This window comes from Trichomycterus rosablanca, chromosome 27 (genome assembly GCF_030014385.1).
Source record: "Trichomycterus rosablanca isolate fTriRos1 chromosome 27, fTriRos1.hap1, whole genome shotgun sequence".
NCBI classification, from domain to species: domain Eukaryota; kingdom Metazoa; phylum Chordata; class Actinopteri; order Siluriformes; family Trichomycteridae; genus Trichomycterus; species Trichomycterus rosablanca.
The window spans coordinates 3,344,630-3,362,036 of NC_086014.1; the positions used below are offsets into that span (position 1 = coordinate 3,344,630).

General features: G+C 40.4%; 3 protein-coding genes across 4 annotated transcripts in view; 2 read left to right on the forward strand and 1 right to left on the reverse strand.

Moving 5' to 3' along the window:
* The window catches only part of map4k3a (mitogen-activated protein kinase kinase kinase kinase 3a), a 31,694-nt gene extending 25,652 nt beyond the window's left edge, over positions 1 to 6,042 (forward strand). For both annotated transcript variants that reach the window (XM_062989353.1, XM_062989354.1), the window contains 8 exons: positions 295 to 353; positions 473 to 576; positions 768 to 939; positions 1,032 to 1,100; positions 2,334 to 2,426; positions 2,770 to 2,840; positions 2,950 to 3,005; positions 3,466 to 6,042. In XM_062989353.1, the coding sequence (XP_062845423.1) occupies positions 295 to 353; positions 473 to 576; positions 768 to 939; positions 1,032 to 1,100; positions 2,334 to 2,426; positions 2,770 to 2,840; positions 2,950 to 3,005; positions 3,466 to 3,553 (712 nt within the window). In that variant the 3' untranslated portion in view covers positions 3,554 to 6,042. The remainder of the gene's footprint in view (positions 1 to 294; positions 354 to 472; positions 577 to 767; positions 940 to 1,031; positions 1,101 to 2,333; positions 2,427 to 2,769; positions 2,841 to 2,949; positions 3,006 to 3,465) is intronic.
* Positions 6,043 to 7,526: 1,484 nt separating this feature from the next.
* On the forward strand, positions 7,527 to 12,273 carry pecr (peroxisomal trans-2-enoyl-CoA reductase). The gene is made up of 8 exons (XM_062989518.1): positions 7,527 to 7,680; positions 9,119 to 9,252; positions 9,811 to 9,976; positions 10,317 to 10,398; positions 10,934 to 11,030; positions 11,260 to 11,370; positions 11,782 to 11,893; positions 11,974 to 12,273. The coding sequence occupies exons 1-8, from the start codon at positions 7,569 to 7,571 to the stop codon at positions 12,057 to 12,059; spliced, it is 900 nt and encodes a 299-aa protein (XP_062845588.1). The 5' UTR covers positions 7,527 to 7,568; the 3' UTR covers positions 12,060 to 12,273.
* A 572-nt stretch (positions 12,274 to 12,845) lies between these two features.
* LOC134303840 (myelin and lymphocyte protein-like) lies at positions 12,846 to 16,611 on the reverse strand. Its single transcript, XM_062989290.1, has 4 exons — positions 16,534 to 16,611; positions 13,749 to 13,916; positions 13,030 to 13,161; positions 12,846 to 12,920 (listed from the first exon to the last, which is right to left on the reverse strand). The coding sequence occupies exons 1-4, from the start codon at positions 16,609 to 16,611 to the stop codon at positions 12,846 to 12,848; spliced, it is 453 nt and encodes a 150-aa protein (XP_062845360.1).
* Positions 16,612 to 17,407: the final 796 nt, after the last annotated feature.

A 17,407-nucleotide genomic window follows, 5' to 3' on the forward strand; every position in this document is an offset into this window, starting at 1 on the left:
GTGCACATCCATCTTTATTTATTTTAACATGACAACTCTAAGCCATACTATGCACAGTATATTAGCATGGCTGCATAATCAGAGAGTGCAAGGGCTAGACTGTCCTGCCTGCACTTTAGATCTGTTCTCTATTAAAAAAGGTCTGTTACTTTATTAAGTTCCAAATATGACAACAATGGCTCTATATGTAGACTTTTTTCATACCTGGTTTAGTTTAATTTTAACCCCCAAGCGATCATTAATGACAATTTACAAATTAATGCTTTCTGTAACCATATTGCTTTTTTCTTACAGGAAGTTCTCAGTGTCCAATAGGATTTCTGACACAAAGGGCTGTCAGAGGTGTTGTGTAGGTGAGCACTTCTCCTATAGCACACACCAATATCTGATGGTCTGTGCTCATTTTATGTTTAAAAATGTACTGTTTATCCAGACAGGAAAGGTTAGGTTGGTCTGTGTGTTTGTCTTGCAGTGAGGAACCCGTATACAGACCGTAAGTATCTGTGTGGGGCACTACAGAGCAGCGTGGTCCTGCTGGAGTGGGTCGAGCCCATGCAGAAGTTTATGCTGGTCAAGGTAAGTCGAGTTCTTTGTGTCTTGGGCTTTGATTGGTTTTCATTTATTACTCATCTCACTTTATTATTAGCACAGTAGTAACAAAGCAGACTTCCAGCTAACTTTAGGCATCCCAATACCAAGAAACACCTGCATTTGTGACACAACCTCAAACTCTTTATAATAGTAATTATGGTTCTGTCTGTGTGGAGACTTTAGAGTTTTCCCTGCCCAGTCCGCTGGAGGTGTTTGAGATGTTGGTGGTTCCCGAGCATCACTACCCGCTCATCTGCGTGGCTCTTAGTAAAGGTACAGAGTCCAGCCAGCTGGTGCGATTCGAAACTCTGAATCCAAGCTCCACCCCCCATTGGCTCCCTCAGTCCAGTAAGGTTTACACAGTTTATTCAGTCCTTTAATCTTTAACTCATGCCTTTCATCAGAGTTGTTTAGGAGTTGTTGTTTTTTTGCTTACTTAGATGCTTTGCAAATCTGTGCGAACCATGTGACCCAGCTGGAGAGAGACACCATTTTAGTTTGCCTCGACCGTGAGTTTCATATCTGACGACACATTTTTGTCACATTTTTAAAGCTGCATTAGATTAGCAGGGGTGGATAAAAATAAAATACATCAACTTGATGATTTATTGCAATTTTGTCTGATATAGTTTACATGAATTGATGTAAAAGTGTACCAAACAATAAAATGTGAATACAAACAGTCATTTATATATAAAAATACATGGACTTTTGCTCTACAGAAACTAAGTCTACAGAGTCAGAGACTGGAACACAGGAGCTTTACCACTTCATATGGTTTTAAAGGTGCTAGCAGACTTTAGGGAAATCCTATCTAAAGACATCCTGTGAATTATTAGTTAGGTTAAGGAGCAAGCATAATTTGCTATTTATAGATGTAGATGCCCTGTCTAAAGTGGTACAGAAGTTCCTGTACTCCTCCCAAGTGATCATTTTATGGGGGTGTGGATCAGTAACGTGCAGTACACTTCGACATAAGGATTTTAACAAATTGAATGAAAAAAAGTACATTTTTATTATCTAGAACAACAGGATTAAAGATGCTAGTGATAGTTTATAGTTTATATGTCAGCAGCTTCACTTGTCCAACAGGCAAAGAAAATGTAGTCCAGTTCCAAGATTTGCTTAAACTGGGCAGTTTAATGGCATTTACAAAAGTGTTATTAGAGATCATCACGAATAAAATTATTCCTCTTTCTCATTTTAATCAACTGCTTCATCCTGGTCAGGGTCACGACTGGTCTGGCTCCACCAGGAAACACTGGGCGTAAGGCAGGAACACCGTAGACAGGGCGCCAATCCATCGCAGGGCGCCGGCCACCCCTTCCTCACATATAGCAAATCATGTCTGTGTAGATGCCTGGCTGGCTGATAGTGTGGACTAGCGTAGTAGACCCCTGCACCACACTAGTGCCTCCGTTTAGACCCCATGTTTGCAATTAATACATTTATCTGAGATTTATCTGCGATTACGTTTGCATTATAGACAGTGTTTGGCGACATCTAGTGTCAGATTAGTGAAATTACCTGGCGTACATGCAGTAAAAACTTGTGAATTTTGCACCGTTTCTCATAAAAAACCGCTGATTTCACATAAAGAATCTGCCATCATGGAAAACCATTCAGGGAGCAGCTTAAGGCACTGACTGCTGAGCTTTTTTACTGTGCAATTACAGAATAAAAACAATAGTAATGACCACCAGTCCAGGTTTTCTATAATGTCTGTGCTTTCTTTTTCACAGGATGCATTAAAATCGTGAATCTTCAAGGTCAGTTAAAGTCCAGCAGGAAACTCTCAGCCGAGCTCACTTTTAACTTTCAGATCGAGTCGATTGGTAAGAACTTCTTTCAGTATTATTCAGGTTTTTTGCCAGGTAGCAGAGCTGAGATTCGAACCGAGGAGTTTGAGATGTCAGCTCTGGTGTGCTAGCGTGTTTTACCATTGTGCCACCTGAGCGCCCGTGATTTTTTATCTTTGGGTTAAGGTACTATGCATTTGGGGCTAACGTGCTAGCCCAGCACAGTGCTCTTAAGTTTAAATCACAGCTGTGCAGCAGTGACAACATCTGTCATCCGGGTGAAGTGCCAGCATGGGCGTGGCTGATCACAGATACCAGGACTGTACATGCTTACGTACATAAATACATTAACTACAGTGTTTCTTTTTGTCTCTCATAGTGTGTTTACAGGACAGCGTGTTGGCCTTTTGGAGGCATGGCATGCAGGGGCGAAGCTTTAAATCTAATGAGGTGAGTCGAATAGACTCCATCCCAAAATGCTTCAATTCATGACTAGGTGTCCGGCGACTTGAGGTGTGTATCTGATAACGCACTTGCTAATAATGCTTTTGTCACACAGGTCACACAGGAGATTTCAGACCACTCGAGGATATTCAGATTACTGGGATCAGACAGGTAACATCTACAACTGCAAACTGTTCGCCATGTTGAAGTTTTAGCTCATGACCGCTCTTCTGTTCCAACCTACATGTTGGTGTAATGCACCTGCAGAAACTCGTAGTTGTGAGCTGTATCCCAAATCACACACCTCTATACTACAGCCCCATTCGATAGAGTCTTAAGTCCCCAAACCTTACAGTGTAAATCTTACTTATTTTACCGCAGTTCCAGGTGATGACAGTCAGAGGCACCATCACAAACCACATGCTATTTTAATACACTTTTATATGATTATGGTTATGGGCTCTGCTCCAACAAGGGGCTTATTTTGCTAATCACATTTATGGGGTCTTTGCTATAAAGCACCTCCAGATATTTATGGGCCCTGTTCCCAAGCTTAGACTCCCTAGGTGGCACACAGTTAAGTATAGAAGCAGGTTTTATTTCACTGTGTGTTTGTGTGTGTGTGTGACAGAGTGGTGATTCTGGAGAGTCGGCCCACAGATAATCCCACAGCACACAGTAACCTGTACATTCTTGCCGGCCATGAGAACAGCTACTGAATGCAGAGCGTGATGGGAAACCGTTTCAGGTGTTGCGTGGAGGTCACAGAAGCAGCCTTGTGATGCAACTTCCAGTTGGGAGAATACTCTATGGGTTTACAGATGGAATGAGACTGGTTTTAACTACAATGACACTACACACCCTACATTATGCAAACAGAACCTTACACCCCACAGCAGCTTTTTATTATAATTATTTCTGAATTGATTTTTAACGAGCACTTATGCAGTTTTTCTAATAATTTATAAGCATAATCAGTTGATATTTGACAGATTCTAAGAAGTTAAGAAGGTTAATAATCATTGGAACTTATACACTCTAACTGCCACTAGCAATGGCCGTTAGATTTACAGTTTCATCTGCTGTATATTAAAACTGGAGATTTTTCTCCTGGTCTAGTTGTTTTCAATTCCCTTATTTTAGTTCCCTTGCTGCTTGCACCCCACCCTGTGTCCAGCAACCCACAGTGGTGGGTCCGGTACTACAGGAAAACACTGGGTGCAGGAATACACAGGATCATCTGGACTGGGTGTCAGTCCATTGCAAGACTTCGGTCACCCACTCCAGACACAGCCAATCATGTCTGTGTCGATGCCCGGCTGGCTGATAGCACTGCTGAGATATAAACCCGAATCCCAGCGGTGGTGGGCTAGCGTAATACACGGCTGCGTCGCTCGAGCATCCTAAATAGACCTAATGAAGGGCTGAATAATAAATTACATTTAATAAGAGCTAGAGTACAACCTATATAGTGTAGGGCTTGCACTATCACTACACACGTTTAGAATGTCGTCTATCAGTTACGTGCTGCCTTGTGTTTAATGTCATGTACATACAGTATACAATCTCCTCATTATATAAGTGATGTAAAGTGTGTGTATGGTACGGAAGTGTGTGTTACGTTTTCATTTACTCTGGTACTAACTTACATCTTAAAGCAATAATTTATCCATACCAAAAGATGAACCATTTACCATTTTAGTGCACAAGATTACCACACCAGACTACCAACACTTATTGTCTGAAGTTTAGCAGGCTAGTGTAGCTAACAAATAAAGAAAATTAGTAGCATCCTGCAACATCGTAATTTTAGGACCAAAAAAGCTGTAGAATTGATTGTCCATCTATAAAGTCTACTGATTGCCCGACCAGGCTGGTGGCACTGCTCAGATTTAGACCCAGGTCTCTGTGGTTTTGGGCGAGCACATCAGACCGCCACACCAGCCAAACGCCCAAACTGGTGCTGAATTTTAATAAAATAGTTTATAAACAGGTTGGGTAATATTTTAAATATCAGACAGTATCTTGGAACATTAAGTGTTTTGCCATCTTGGATTAACTGTGTATCGTTATGAAGTACTGACCCCTTAATGGTCAATACAGCAGAAAAGCATGATTATGTGAGGCAGTGTTATTTCACAGGGAACACACATGGATTGATGTATTTTTTATTACTTTAGCAATACAGTTTACAAAGTGCTAACCAGTAAAACCGAAGCTTATTGATGGTCTGCATTAGTTTAATGGGAGCGTGTGGATTTTTCTTTGGCCTGTAATGTTTATTGAAGGGCTTCACTGTGATGTGTTCGACTGTGTTTGAGAAAATCCAAGCTGAAGTGGCCTTTTCATCAGTGTAATTTTGTTTTAAGTCTTAATTTTAATCATTTAACTTGTTTACATGTTACAATGCCTCTTTATTTGCTCTTGTTAGTGTTGCTGCGCACACCAGTAAAGATTTGCACATTTTTACAATGTATGTGTAAGTGCGTGTTTGTACATTTCATTGTTCAGTGTTATGACGTAAAAAATTTTAACTATTATTGTTAAACATTTTATATTGTATTGTACTTTTAACTATTTTACAGGTATTTTAATTTTATCTGGATGTAAAAAAAACAGAATCAAGCATTTGCTCTTTATAATGTTTGCCTTTACAGATCTTTATACATTTGTCATGTTTCAACCACATGATTCATTAGAATGTGATAGAAAGTTTAACTTGGCATAATTTGTAATATTTTGACCTCACTACTGGCTTGTTAAATTAGCCAGCTGGCTTTGTTAGTGATGCTAATGCTACACCATCTAGATTGTGGGGTGGCTAAGCTAAACCAAAGCATTTACAGTATTTAAATCTAAAGCTAAATACTAAACACATCCACAAATCCACATTCTTCATCGTAAATCTTTGTGTTGTCTCAAATTGTAAATTTTCTCATCGAAATTTTAGTTTTTGCTACTTTTAAATGTATTGTTTTCTCCAGCTTTTGCATTTTTGTTCTGATTAATATAACGTCATTTCAAACACTAAAACATTTCTAAATTCTTATGGGGTAAAAACACACTACATTGTGATAGTATTGGAAATCTATAATCAGAACTGTGTGGGCTGGTGTCTTACTTGATGCTTGTAACGTTACAGAAGGTATGAACTTTAGCGTTCATAGTTTGCTTTGTATATATTGTTTAATAAAATATGTTCCATAAATGGCTTAATGGAATGTTTTATTGTGATCTGGATTTTTTTTCATTTTTTTTTTCAGAACACACAATCCATTTTTGCAGAAAAAAAAAAGCTTTGCCATTGATGTGACGTACCAGTATGAGTGAATTTATATATATAACTATCTACAGTGTAAGTAGGTTCTCTTATAAAGACTTTAACTGTACTAGTAATAGTGTTCATTTTTTAAAAATAAATATAGAATGTAGACTTGTAAAAATTATGGAAAATATATGAAAAGATCATTTTAGGACAGAAATATAAGTGGTAATGTATAATTACAAAATATGTGGAACAGGAGTGTAGAAATAAAAATATATATATAAATGTGGGACCATACTGGAAACACTTGTTGACTCTGTGACTTTTGTGCAAGAGAAAGCCACACATCAACCTCCATGCAGATTTCTCTGGGCTTAAGATCATCTCAAATGGACCGAAAGATAGTTGAAACTGTATGTTGTGGTCAATGAGGCAAAATTTCAGCTTTATTCTTGCAAAAATGGACACACTATGTTCTAACCAACCCAAAACACAAGAAGGACCACCCAGACAACAACTGTCATGGTATATGGGTGCATCAGTGCAAACGGCTTGGGTGACTTGCATATGTGTGAAGGTGTTGACCGAGTTGTATACTGGGATTTTAGAGAGACACTTGCTGCCCTCAAGGTGATGTCAAACTCAAACTTAGCTTTATTGGCATGACAAAATATGGACATTCGTATTGCCAGAGCTTAGTTACATATTTAGGAAATATAATTAAAAAATAAAGTTAAATAAAAATAAAAACAACAATACAGGTAATAGTACTAGAAAATATACAATATGTAAAAATTACAGATAAAAATGTAAGAGAAATAGTGCAAATGGTAAAAACAATTTAAGAAATAAAATGTAACAGTGACATGAACTAAATTTAAGCAGTAATAAGAACTAAAGTGTGTGTGTGTGTGTGTGTGTGTGTGTGCGCGCCTGTGTGTGTGTATGTGCCTGACTGGCCTGCCTGCAGTCCAGATTTGTCTATTATTGAAAGTGTATGGCACCCCCTGAAGAGCAGAAACGACCAGGGACTTTTGAGGGGCTAAACTATTGTACAATCAAGAATGTTTGTGTAGACAGATTATAGAAATAAAAGAGTTAAATGTGGGACACGTGATTTATTTATGTACACAAATTAATGTAGAGCAAAAATGTAGAAACATGACGTTTACAAATGATGGACTAAAATGTAGAAAACCGTTACCAATGGTAACTAATAATTAAAACGAATAAATAAATAACTTTAAGTGTTTCTTTCACTTCGGTGGTGTGAGTGAGGACACAAACAGCCCAGCAGTTAGTAGTAGTTGGTAGTTAATAGCAGTTAGTAGTTAGTAGTTAGTAGCCACTGTGAGGTAAATCTCAGCTCGGTCTCTGACCTGAACAGTCTGAAGTGTTTTTTATACTTTTATTTTGACAGGATTCCTCTCAGACCTGTAAGAGTTCATGTGTGCAGATGTGTGAGCAACATGGCGCTATCCAGTGTTTTTAAACCAGGACTTTTTAATAATAAAGTGGCAATAGTAACTGGGGGAGCGACTGGTATCGGAAAAGCGATCACATCCGAGCTGCTGCACCTGGGTATGTGTTTACATCTCTAAATCATCTCTAAATCATCACCTCATGTGTACAGGTCATTTACAAGCAGTTCTGTCAGTGAACTTCAACCTACACACACACACACACAGTGTTGTACTGACCTCACACACTCTGTGTTCATTTCTTATTTACAATAAATTGTTAAAAACAAAACCCGTTTAAAACATTTAAAACTACTTAACTGTGTCACTGCTGGGCTAAAAAAAAGTTAATGTGACTTACACTGAAGAGCCAAAACATTAGAACCACCTGTCAAAACAGCTCTGACAAGTCATGGACTCCACAAGACATCCAAACAGAAGTCCTAGAACATTACCAGCAGGTCCTGAGGTGGATCACCCTGGTACCATCTCCTTCATGTAATATTGGAGAAAAAAGGATTCTGTTGACCAGTCGACTTTCTTCTTGTTGGACAGCGGACAGGAGGAAGCATGGTCACTTTGACTGGTCTATTACTATGTCGCCGGTGGCTCAGTGGATAGCACTGTCACCTCACAGCAAGAAGGTCCTGAGTTTAATTCCCAGGTGGAGCAGTCTGGGTCCTTTCTGTGCAAAGTTTGCATGTTCTCCCTGTGTCTGCGTGGGTTTCCTCCAGGAGCTCCAGTTTTCTCCCACAGTCCAAAAACATGCAAGTGAGGTGAATTGGAGATACAAAATTGTCCAGGACTGATGAATCTTGTGTAACGAGTTTTGTAACCCGTCATGAATGTAACCAACATGATGTTAAAATCCTAATAAATAAATAAATATGACTATGTAGGCACGTAGACAGAAGGGTTTAATTCATGGTGTGTTGACACATTCACCTAATCACCAAAATTAAATGATCTGGATCTTAAACCACAGTAGCAGACGACACCGCCTTTATGTCCTCTGGCATCATTGAGCCCAACCACCTGCCGGCAGTTTGTGGCTGGTCCCTCCTCAGACCACTTTGTGGGTACTCACCACCTACTGTTTTGGCGATACTTTAACCCAGTCATCTGACCTTAACTACTTGGCCTTTCTAAATGAACCTCAGGTCCTTATGCTGATCGTACGTCCTGTGTTTAAGAACTACCCTTAGCCCAACATTTAATAAATCCCTGACCATGACAATCGGGCTGTGTTTTGTTGTAGAGAAACTTTAGTGGCCTGCATACAACACATTTGGCATAACCCAGAAGTTTGATTGTGAGAAAGGCCTTCTGAACATCAATGCCTGACCCCTCAAATGCCCAAATTTCCATAGACACTTCAAAATCTTATGGAAAGCCTTCCTAAAAAAAGTCGAGCTCCAGAGAGAGACCAAACCCATAATAATGCTCATGATTTTGTTAAGGGTCGTCCACATCATTTTAGCTATATAGTTTATGTTAGGTGTACCTAATAAAACATTCTTGGAAATAAAATGTGTGTTTGTGTTTGTGTGCGCTCTCAGGCTGCAATGTGGTGATTGCGTCACGGAAAGCGGAACGTCTGGAGGCTGCAGCAACCGAGCTCTCACAATTGATCGGCTCCTCAAATCCAGCCAGCGTGACTGCACTACGCTGTAACATCCGCCATGAAGAGGAGGTTACGTTTTAATCCTTTCTTCTGCTATTTTATTGCATTTTTAAGGCTGGTCCCGATCCAGTAGGGAGTACTTGTATCTGGGCTGACAGAGACCTAAAATACTGGATCAGTATTGAATCAGATTTGACATGTTCAGATGATCATGCGAATGTAGGTATTGTAATGGATTGGCATATTGTGAGCTGGTGTGGTGTAATAGTAATAGCCACAGTGCTGGTAACAGCAGTGTTGGAGTTCCTAGGGTTTTAATTCCGAGCTGGGGTCACAAATACATAATACACATATCAGTGCACCCTTAGTGCCGGCCCTAAGCCTGGATAAATAGAAGGACTGCCTCGGGAAGGGCACCTGGTGCAAATCAAATATGGGGATGAATGATACTGTTTGGCGAGCTCTAACGGCAGCAGCTAAAAGGAATTATTAGGACAGTTCTGACACTTAGTCACTTGATTTATTTCTGATTTATTTTTTTTCACTTAATCATTCGGACTTTACTACTAACAAACAGATGACTTGCTGGCTGAGTAACCCAGAATTCTTATTGTTTGTGATTGGTAGGTCAAGAATCTAGTAGCATCTACACTGAAGAAGTATGGGCGGATAGATTTTTTGGTTAATAATGGAGGAGGACAATTCAGCAGCCCTGCAGCCAACATGAGCCTAAAGGGCTGGAACGCCGTGATCGACACCAACCTCAATGGAACTTTCCTCTGCTGCAAGGAAGGTTTGTTACTGTATTCGACTTATCAATGATTTTTGTCATTTTGCTGACCTGAACACTCAGTAACACAATATGTCTTGTTCTGATTGGCTGAGATATAAAGTCCTTAGTTTCTTTCTATGGATGTGCCACCCTGACCATAAAGTACTTATCCATGAATGTGCATACTTGTACATAACAATACCTCAAAGCAAACTGGGATATTGTAAGAGAACGCTTCAGGCGGTTGTGGAAGTTGCTGTATAAATGAAAAGAGCAGTTTTGTTTGATGTGGTCACACTTAGTAACAAACAAGGAGGCTTTTTCTGGAACCTTTGTCTGATTTGTGGCCTTTGTTTCCTAGTGTACAGTGCGTGGATGAAGGATCATGGTGGTGTGATCGTTAATATCATCGCTGATATGTGGAAAGGGTTTCCAGGCATGGCGTAAGTAATGGTTCTTGGTTTTTGAAGTACTTTATGCTTGTGTGAGGTAATCAGCACATAATATAAAAGTAGATTTCCCCCCCCCCTTTTTGACCCTATCTCTCTTATTGCTGCTGCCAGCCTATTTTAAGGGCTGAGGCTGCCATGCACCCCTTCTGTCACATGCACTGATTGGCTTTTTTCACCTGTCAGGGGTGTGCGGAGATACACAATGCCATCCATGTGCAGGTGCCTCAGGTCAACAGAGGTCATAATTACCCCAGAGACTTGGAACCCTGTTTCAGCCAATTGTGGGTCTGTGTAGGTGCCTGGTTGGCTGATAGGAGAGATTTTTTTGTGTGTTTTTAGGGGTGGTTATTATTTTACTCCAGATGAAATAAGTGCTTATTTTCAGCCATTCCTTATTATTCAACTTTTAAAATCAAATAAACAAGGTGAAGGGTGTTACACCCTGATTGTGGTACTCGAGTGGTGCTAGTTCTTACGCACCATAATGATCGAATCCAGTAACGGTGTGTATAAACAACTGTATCAGACACACAGGTGCAGCCAGAGCCGCGGTGGAGAATCTGACCAAGAGTTTGGCCATCGAGTGGGCTAGCAGCGGAGTGCGCATCAACTCTGTCGCACCGGTGAGTTTCTTTGTACTCTTAAACAGATAATCCAAGTGTTATCCTGAAATGCACGTTAGTTCAACTATTGCAATATTTCCACAATAAAGATGTAAATCTTTGTAATATGCCTTTTGGATATGGACATACTGGCCACATTTACTGCACCTCACCTTACTAACAATAATTTCTGTGTACACGCTGTACAGATATGTACAGAAGTCTAACAATGCGTATGTTTTACGTGCAGGGAACCATCTTCTCCAAGACTGCAATGGAGAACTATAAAGAGCTCGGGCCATTGATCTTTGAGATGGCAGTGCCGTGCATCCCTGCAAAACGCCTGGGCTTTCCAGAGGAGGTGTGTGTGTTTGTGTGAGGATAAATGTAGGTTACATCACACCTAAGGTCTGCTTCTGTTTCATTTATTCATATGAATATATTAGCCCTGACCTCAGCCTCACTCAACAGCTTTGAAATGAACTGCAACATCAGTTGAGGCTTTTTTGACCAACAGTGCCCATCCATACAAATGCTTTTTTGATTGAATAGACACAAATTCCCACAAACATACATCAAAGACTTATGAGAAGCCTTCTCAGAAAAGTGGCTTTTGTTATACCTGAAAAATCACAAGGTCACTTTGTTTTAATAGTATTTGATTTTAAATGGGATTGGATGTCATGGTCACGTGTCCAAATACTTTTGACCATATAGTGTATTTGCATATCCTTTTATCTGTTTTTGATCTGTCGTTTATTGTCTTCATCAGATTTCTCCGGCCGTGTGCTTTCTTCTCTCTCCGGCCGCATCATTTATCTCAGGAGCCACTCTGAAAGTGGATGCAGGACAGAGCCTGTACAACTCGGTGTGGAAAATTCCAGGTACCCTCAGTAATCCATTCACTTGTATCACTGCTATGAGAGTGTTGTTTATTTTGATGGAAATATTTACTCTCTCTCAGATCACAGTGCGTGGCCTCAAGCCCCGGAAGGAGAGAACGCTCAGGCTCTGGAGAAAATCCTAAAGGAGCACAAATCAAAACTGTGATGCAGAACGTGCTGCGACACAGCTTTGCAGCCCCCGACATAATAAGGACTGATTTAGCCTCTTTAAGTGGCAGTGTGATTAAACATTTAAACCTTTAGTTTTTAATATCTACCTCTGTTTATATTTCTGACATTTTTAGACATTGCTCCATTACTCAGTGGATCAAGATGGGGAATTAACATCATGCAATGAACATAAATGGCTCCAATAAGAACTTGTATCTTGTTTTTTTATTTATTATTTTTTAAAGGCATTTATGGGTAGCATAATAGGTTCAAAATAGACAAACTTAAACAATCAGATTACATATGTGAGGTAGAATGGAGCCATGGGCCGTCAGATGCTATGCTATAGCACAATCTGAACCCAGGGCAACCCTAAATTCAACATTAAAGCACAAATTATTTAATTTATATCATGGATATTAAACCTCGATTTACAGTGAGTCTGGCTAGACACCTAGATTAAATAATTAGCAGATGTATCATTAGCGTTGGCTAGATTGTGTATCTGTGTTCATGCAGACAATGGAAGAGCCGTTAATCTCTTTTGCAGTTGATCATATTCATTAACGACTAACTAGGAGGCCATGCAGCAACATCAAATTACATGATGAAACTAAATACACCAAAAACCCACTGTAAACTTATAAAATAACTTAAATTCATAAAAAACAAGAACACTTTATTACACATTATGTAATTTATAAATATAAATCATTGTATTTTTACATTGCAAAGTATGAATTCATATATATACATATACTTTTTAAATGTTTAAGTCCATTTATGTAGACTTCCACCGAATGGCTGAGAACAGGGTGTGAATGATGTACAGTATTGTGGTGGCAGTGCAAAGCACCTGAAAAAAAGAAAATAGAAATATTAAATTTCTCCAATTCCAGTTCTCCAATTTCCTTTGTCCACAGATACACAGAGAGAGAGAGGGAGAGAGAGAGAGGGAGAATTACCACTGCAGCAACGTCCAGTCTGTAGATCTTTACGTCCAGCTGCTCAATCTGTCTGAGAACAGTGACTATGTAGGCGAGCAGGGATAGAGCACTCATATACAGCAGAGCAGCGGCCCCGTGATACAGTACGTCCTGCTCACACAGTCAAATACAGTACATGAGTCTGGTTTATTCAACTCTTAATAATAGACATATTCTGTGTTTCTATTTGTATTCTGTGTTTGTATCCGGGCTAGGGATCAGCACTAAGAGTGCACTGACACTGACTAGGCTGTTTCGGCCACACACCTTTCTGACATTAGCCAATCGTGTCCGTGCAGACGTCCGACCTGCCGATAGCACTGCTGAGATTTGAACCCCGGATCCATGGATGTCAGTAGTAGAGAGCTAGCATTCTTTACCACTGAGCCACCCTTTTTTTTTAACAATAATGATTTTTGCAAAGGACAATGCCCTCGTACGAGGCCTTAGCCCATAACAATAAAAATGTAAATAAATTAATAAATAAATAAAGATTTTAGATGTAGCATGTTAACGTTACGCTTCCCCACAGAACTCCAAAAAAAAAAAAAACAAGACTCAAAACAAAATCGTGCTCTAGTTAATAGGTGGTTTGGGACGGTACGTTATGACATTTTTGAGAACTTGGCCGAGTTGCGTAACTCATATTTATGTAAGAGTCTCTGATTCTGTACGTCTGCCTGTTGTTAAGGACTCACCGCAGCAACCCAAGTCTCATGGTTGCGATGAAGCCCACAGATAAAGGCCGTCATCCAGATGATCGAAAGAATGAAACAAAGGATTGAGATGAAAATGACGTAGGCCAGTGGCTCGGCGGGATCGACATTTGCACAAGCTATCAAAATCCACACTGCACCTCCACACACCTACACACACATACACAAGAGTGTAACTTAAATACGTGCATTAAGTTCCAACAGTCACATGTCACCTCGTGAATAAACCAAGAGCACCAACGTTCTAGTATTACACTAAGTGAGAGATTGCACAATAGTTGCCAGTAGGTGTGGCAGATAATAAAGGAACTGTGGGGGAAGGAGGTGCAGGCTTGTGTGTGTGTGGTGCACTGTCAAAAGTTTACCTACACCTGTAAGTGACATGTACACTATGAACCACTGTGTAAGTATTTGGATGCCTGACCATGAACTTGTTGGACATCCTAATTAAAAAACGAATGCTATTAAAATAGAGTGACCTCTCTGTGATCTTTTCAGCTATAACAAGAGCCACTCTTTTGAGAGGCTTCTCACAAGACTGATGTATGTAAGAGTTTGACAGCTGTGATAATCTACGGCTTAGGCGTGAACACCCCTTGCCCTCTCAGACATAGCCAATCATGTCTGTATGCAGAAACCCGACTGGACATCAGCACCACCTAGGATTTAAACCCTGGATTCCGGCAGGCAGTGGGCTAGCAAAATTTACCACTGCGCCACTGATGCGATCTGTTGTTAAACTGAACTTTAATTGCTTTATTATATTATTTATCCACCACAAGACTGGCAGATCATTTTGTTTATGTAATAAACAATTTGGCTGATGGTTGAGGTAAAGCAAAAGTACAGTGTATCACAAAAGTGAGTACACCCCTCACATTTCTGCAGATATTTAATTATATCTTTTCATGGGACAACACTGACAAAATGACACTTTGACACAATGAAAAGTAGTCTGTGTGCAGCTTATATAACAGTGTAAATTTATTCTTCCCTCAAAATAACTCAATATACAGCCATTAATGTCTAAACCACCGGCAACAAAAGTGAGTACACCCCTAAGAGACTACACCCCTAAATGTCCAAACTGAGCACTGCTTGTCATTTTCCCTCCAAAATGTCATGTGATTTGTTAGTGTTACTAGGTCTCAGGTGTGCATAGGGAGCAGGTGTGTTCAATTTAGTAGTACAGCTCTCACACTCTCTCATACTGGTCACTGAAAGTTCCAACATGGCACCTCATGGCAAAGAACTCTCTGAGGATCTTAAAAGACGAATTGTTGCGCTACATGAAGATGGCCAAGGCTACAAGAAGATTGCCAACACCCTGAAACTGAGCTGCAGCACAGTGGCCAAGATCATCCAGCGTTTTTAAAGAGCAGGGTCCACTCAGAAAAGACCTCGCGTTGGTCGTCCAAAGAAGCTGAGTGCATGTGCTCAGCGTCACATCCAACTGCTGTCTTTGAAAGATAGGCGCAGGAGTGCTGTCAGCATTGCTGCAGAGATTGAAAAGGTGGGGGGTCAGCCTGTCAGTGCTCAGACCATACACCGCACACTACATCAAATTGGTCTGCATGGCTGTCACCCCAGAAGGAAGCCTCTTCTGAAGTCTCTACACAAGAAAGCCCGCAAACAGTTTGCTGAAGACATGTCAACAAAGGACATGGATTACTGGAACCATGTCCTATGGTCTGATGAGACCAAGATTAATTTGTTTGGTTCAGATGGTCTCAAGCATGTGTGGCGGCAATCAGGTGAGGAGTACAAAGATAAGTGTGTCATGCCTACAGTCAAGCATGGTGGTGGGAATGCCATGGTCTGGGGCTGCATGAGTGCAGCAGGTGTTGGGGAGTTACATTTCATTGAGGGACACATGAACTCCAATATGTACTGTGAAATACTGAAGCAGAACATGATCCCCTCCCTGGGTGAACTGGGTCGCAGGGCAGTGTTCCAGCATGATAATGACCCCAAACACACCTCTAAGACGACCACTGCTTTATTGAAGAGGCTGAGGGTAAAGGTGATGGACTGGCCAAGCATGTCTCCAGACCTAAACCCAATAGAACATCTTTGGGGCATCCTCAAGCGGAAGGTGGAGGAGCGCAAAGTCTCGAATATCCGCCAGCTCCGTGATGTCGTCATGGAAGAGTGGAAAAGCATTCCAGTGGCAACCTGTGAAGCTCTGGTAAACTCCATGCCCAGGAGAGTTAAGGCAGTTCTGGGAAATAATGGTGGCCACACAAAATATTGACACTTCAGGAACTTTCACTAAGGGGTGTACTCACTTTTGTTGCCGGTGGTTTAGACATTAATGGCTGTATATTGAGTTATTTTGAGGGAAGAATAAATTTACACTGTTATATAAGCTGCACACAGACTACTTTTCATTGTGTCAAAGTGTCATTTTGTCAGTGTTGTCCCATGAAAAGATATACTTAAATATCTGCAGAAATGTGAGGGGTGTACTCACTTTTGTGATACACTGTACATCAGTCACTAAAGTATGATCGGCTAATTATTTTATTGAAGCAGAAGGATGTTGGGTTAGGATGTGGTTTTTTTTCGGTAGCACTCAACCCAGGATAAAACAGTAAGTGAATTTCTATCATTTATATACAAATGCTTATTTTATTATAAAAAGTAAATAACAATAAAACAACAATAAATGTGTTTACCACAACACACACACACGGCTAATAAAATTACTTTCTCTTGCCTGCGTACAAACATGTTAATAACAGAAAAACACAAGTTTATGTCTCACCAGTTCAGGCAGGAAGAGCACATCTGGAATGGAGCAGAAGATTTTGAAACCGCTCGGCAGAATCCTACCACTCTCCATGGTTCTGTGCTTATGTCTACACTTCCAACCACAACAGGTAAGAAAGATGGGTGTGCCAGAATGAGTAGTTGAAAAACCTGATCTCAAATCCTGATGTGTCATTTTTAGCCTTATTGACAAGCTCAGGGACAACACCCATGCCTATCTGATAAGGAACAGAGGATCATAAAAGGAGTTTCTTATCTAACCTTAACTGCTTGTTTTGTGAAATAAATAGTTGCCTGAGGGCACTGTGGTGAGGCGCAGTAGGTAGTGTGGGTGCTGCACAGCCCCAAGATCAAAACCTGTTCTTTAGTTCTTTAGTAACTGTGACTATGCATTAAGTTCTAGAGGGGTTTCCTCACACCATCCAAAAAAACATGAAGAAGATGGAGGGGCCACTCCGTCTAACTTGCCCTTGTTGGGTGGATTTTTCCCCATTCTTGCTTGATTTAACCCCTCAGCTGCCAAACAGTCCTGGGTATCCATTGTCATATATTGTACTTCATAATGCAGGCAGGCTAGTCCAACACCTGCGCTCTTCTATTATGATGCAACTTTGCTCAAACAAGGACATTGATTGAAAAGATGCCATCTAGACATCAATTGCTCCAAAATCTGTTTATACCCCTCAGCATTAATAGTGCCTTAACAGATGTGCACTAGCAAACCCCAATGCCATGACAGACACTGGCTTTGAACTTTGTGTGGTCAACAGCTGGGATGGTCCATTCAAACAAATTGAATGGGGGACTCATCAGACCACAGCACATATTTCTATTTTGTGTCAGTCTATCTCAGATAAGCTTGAGCCTGG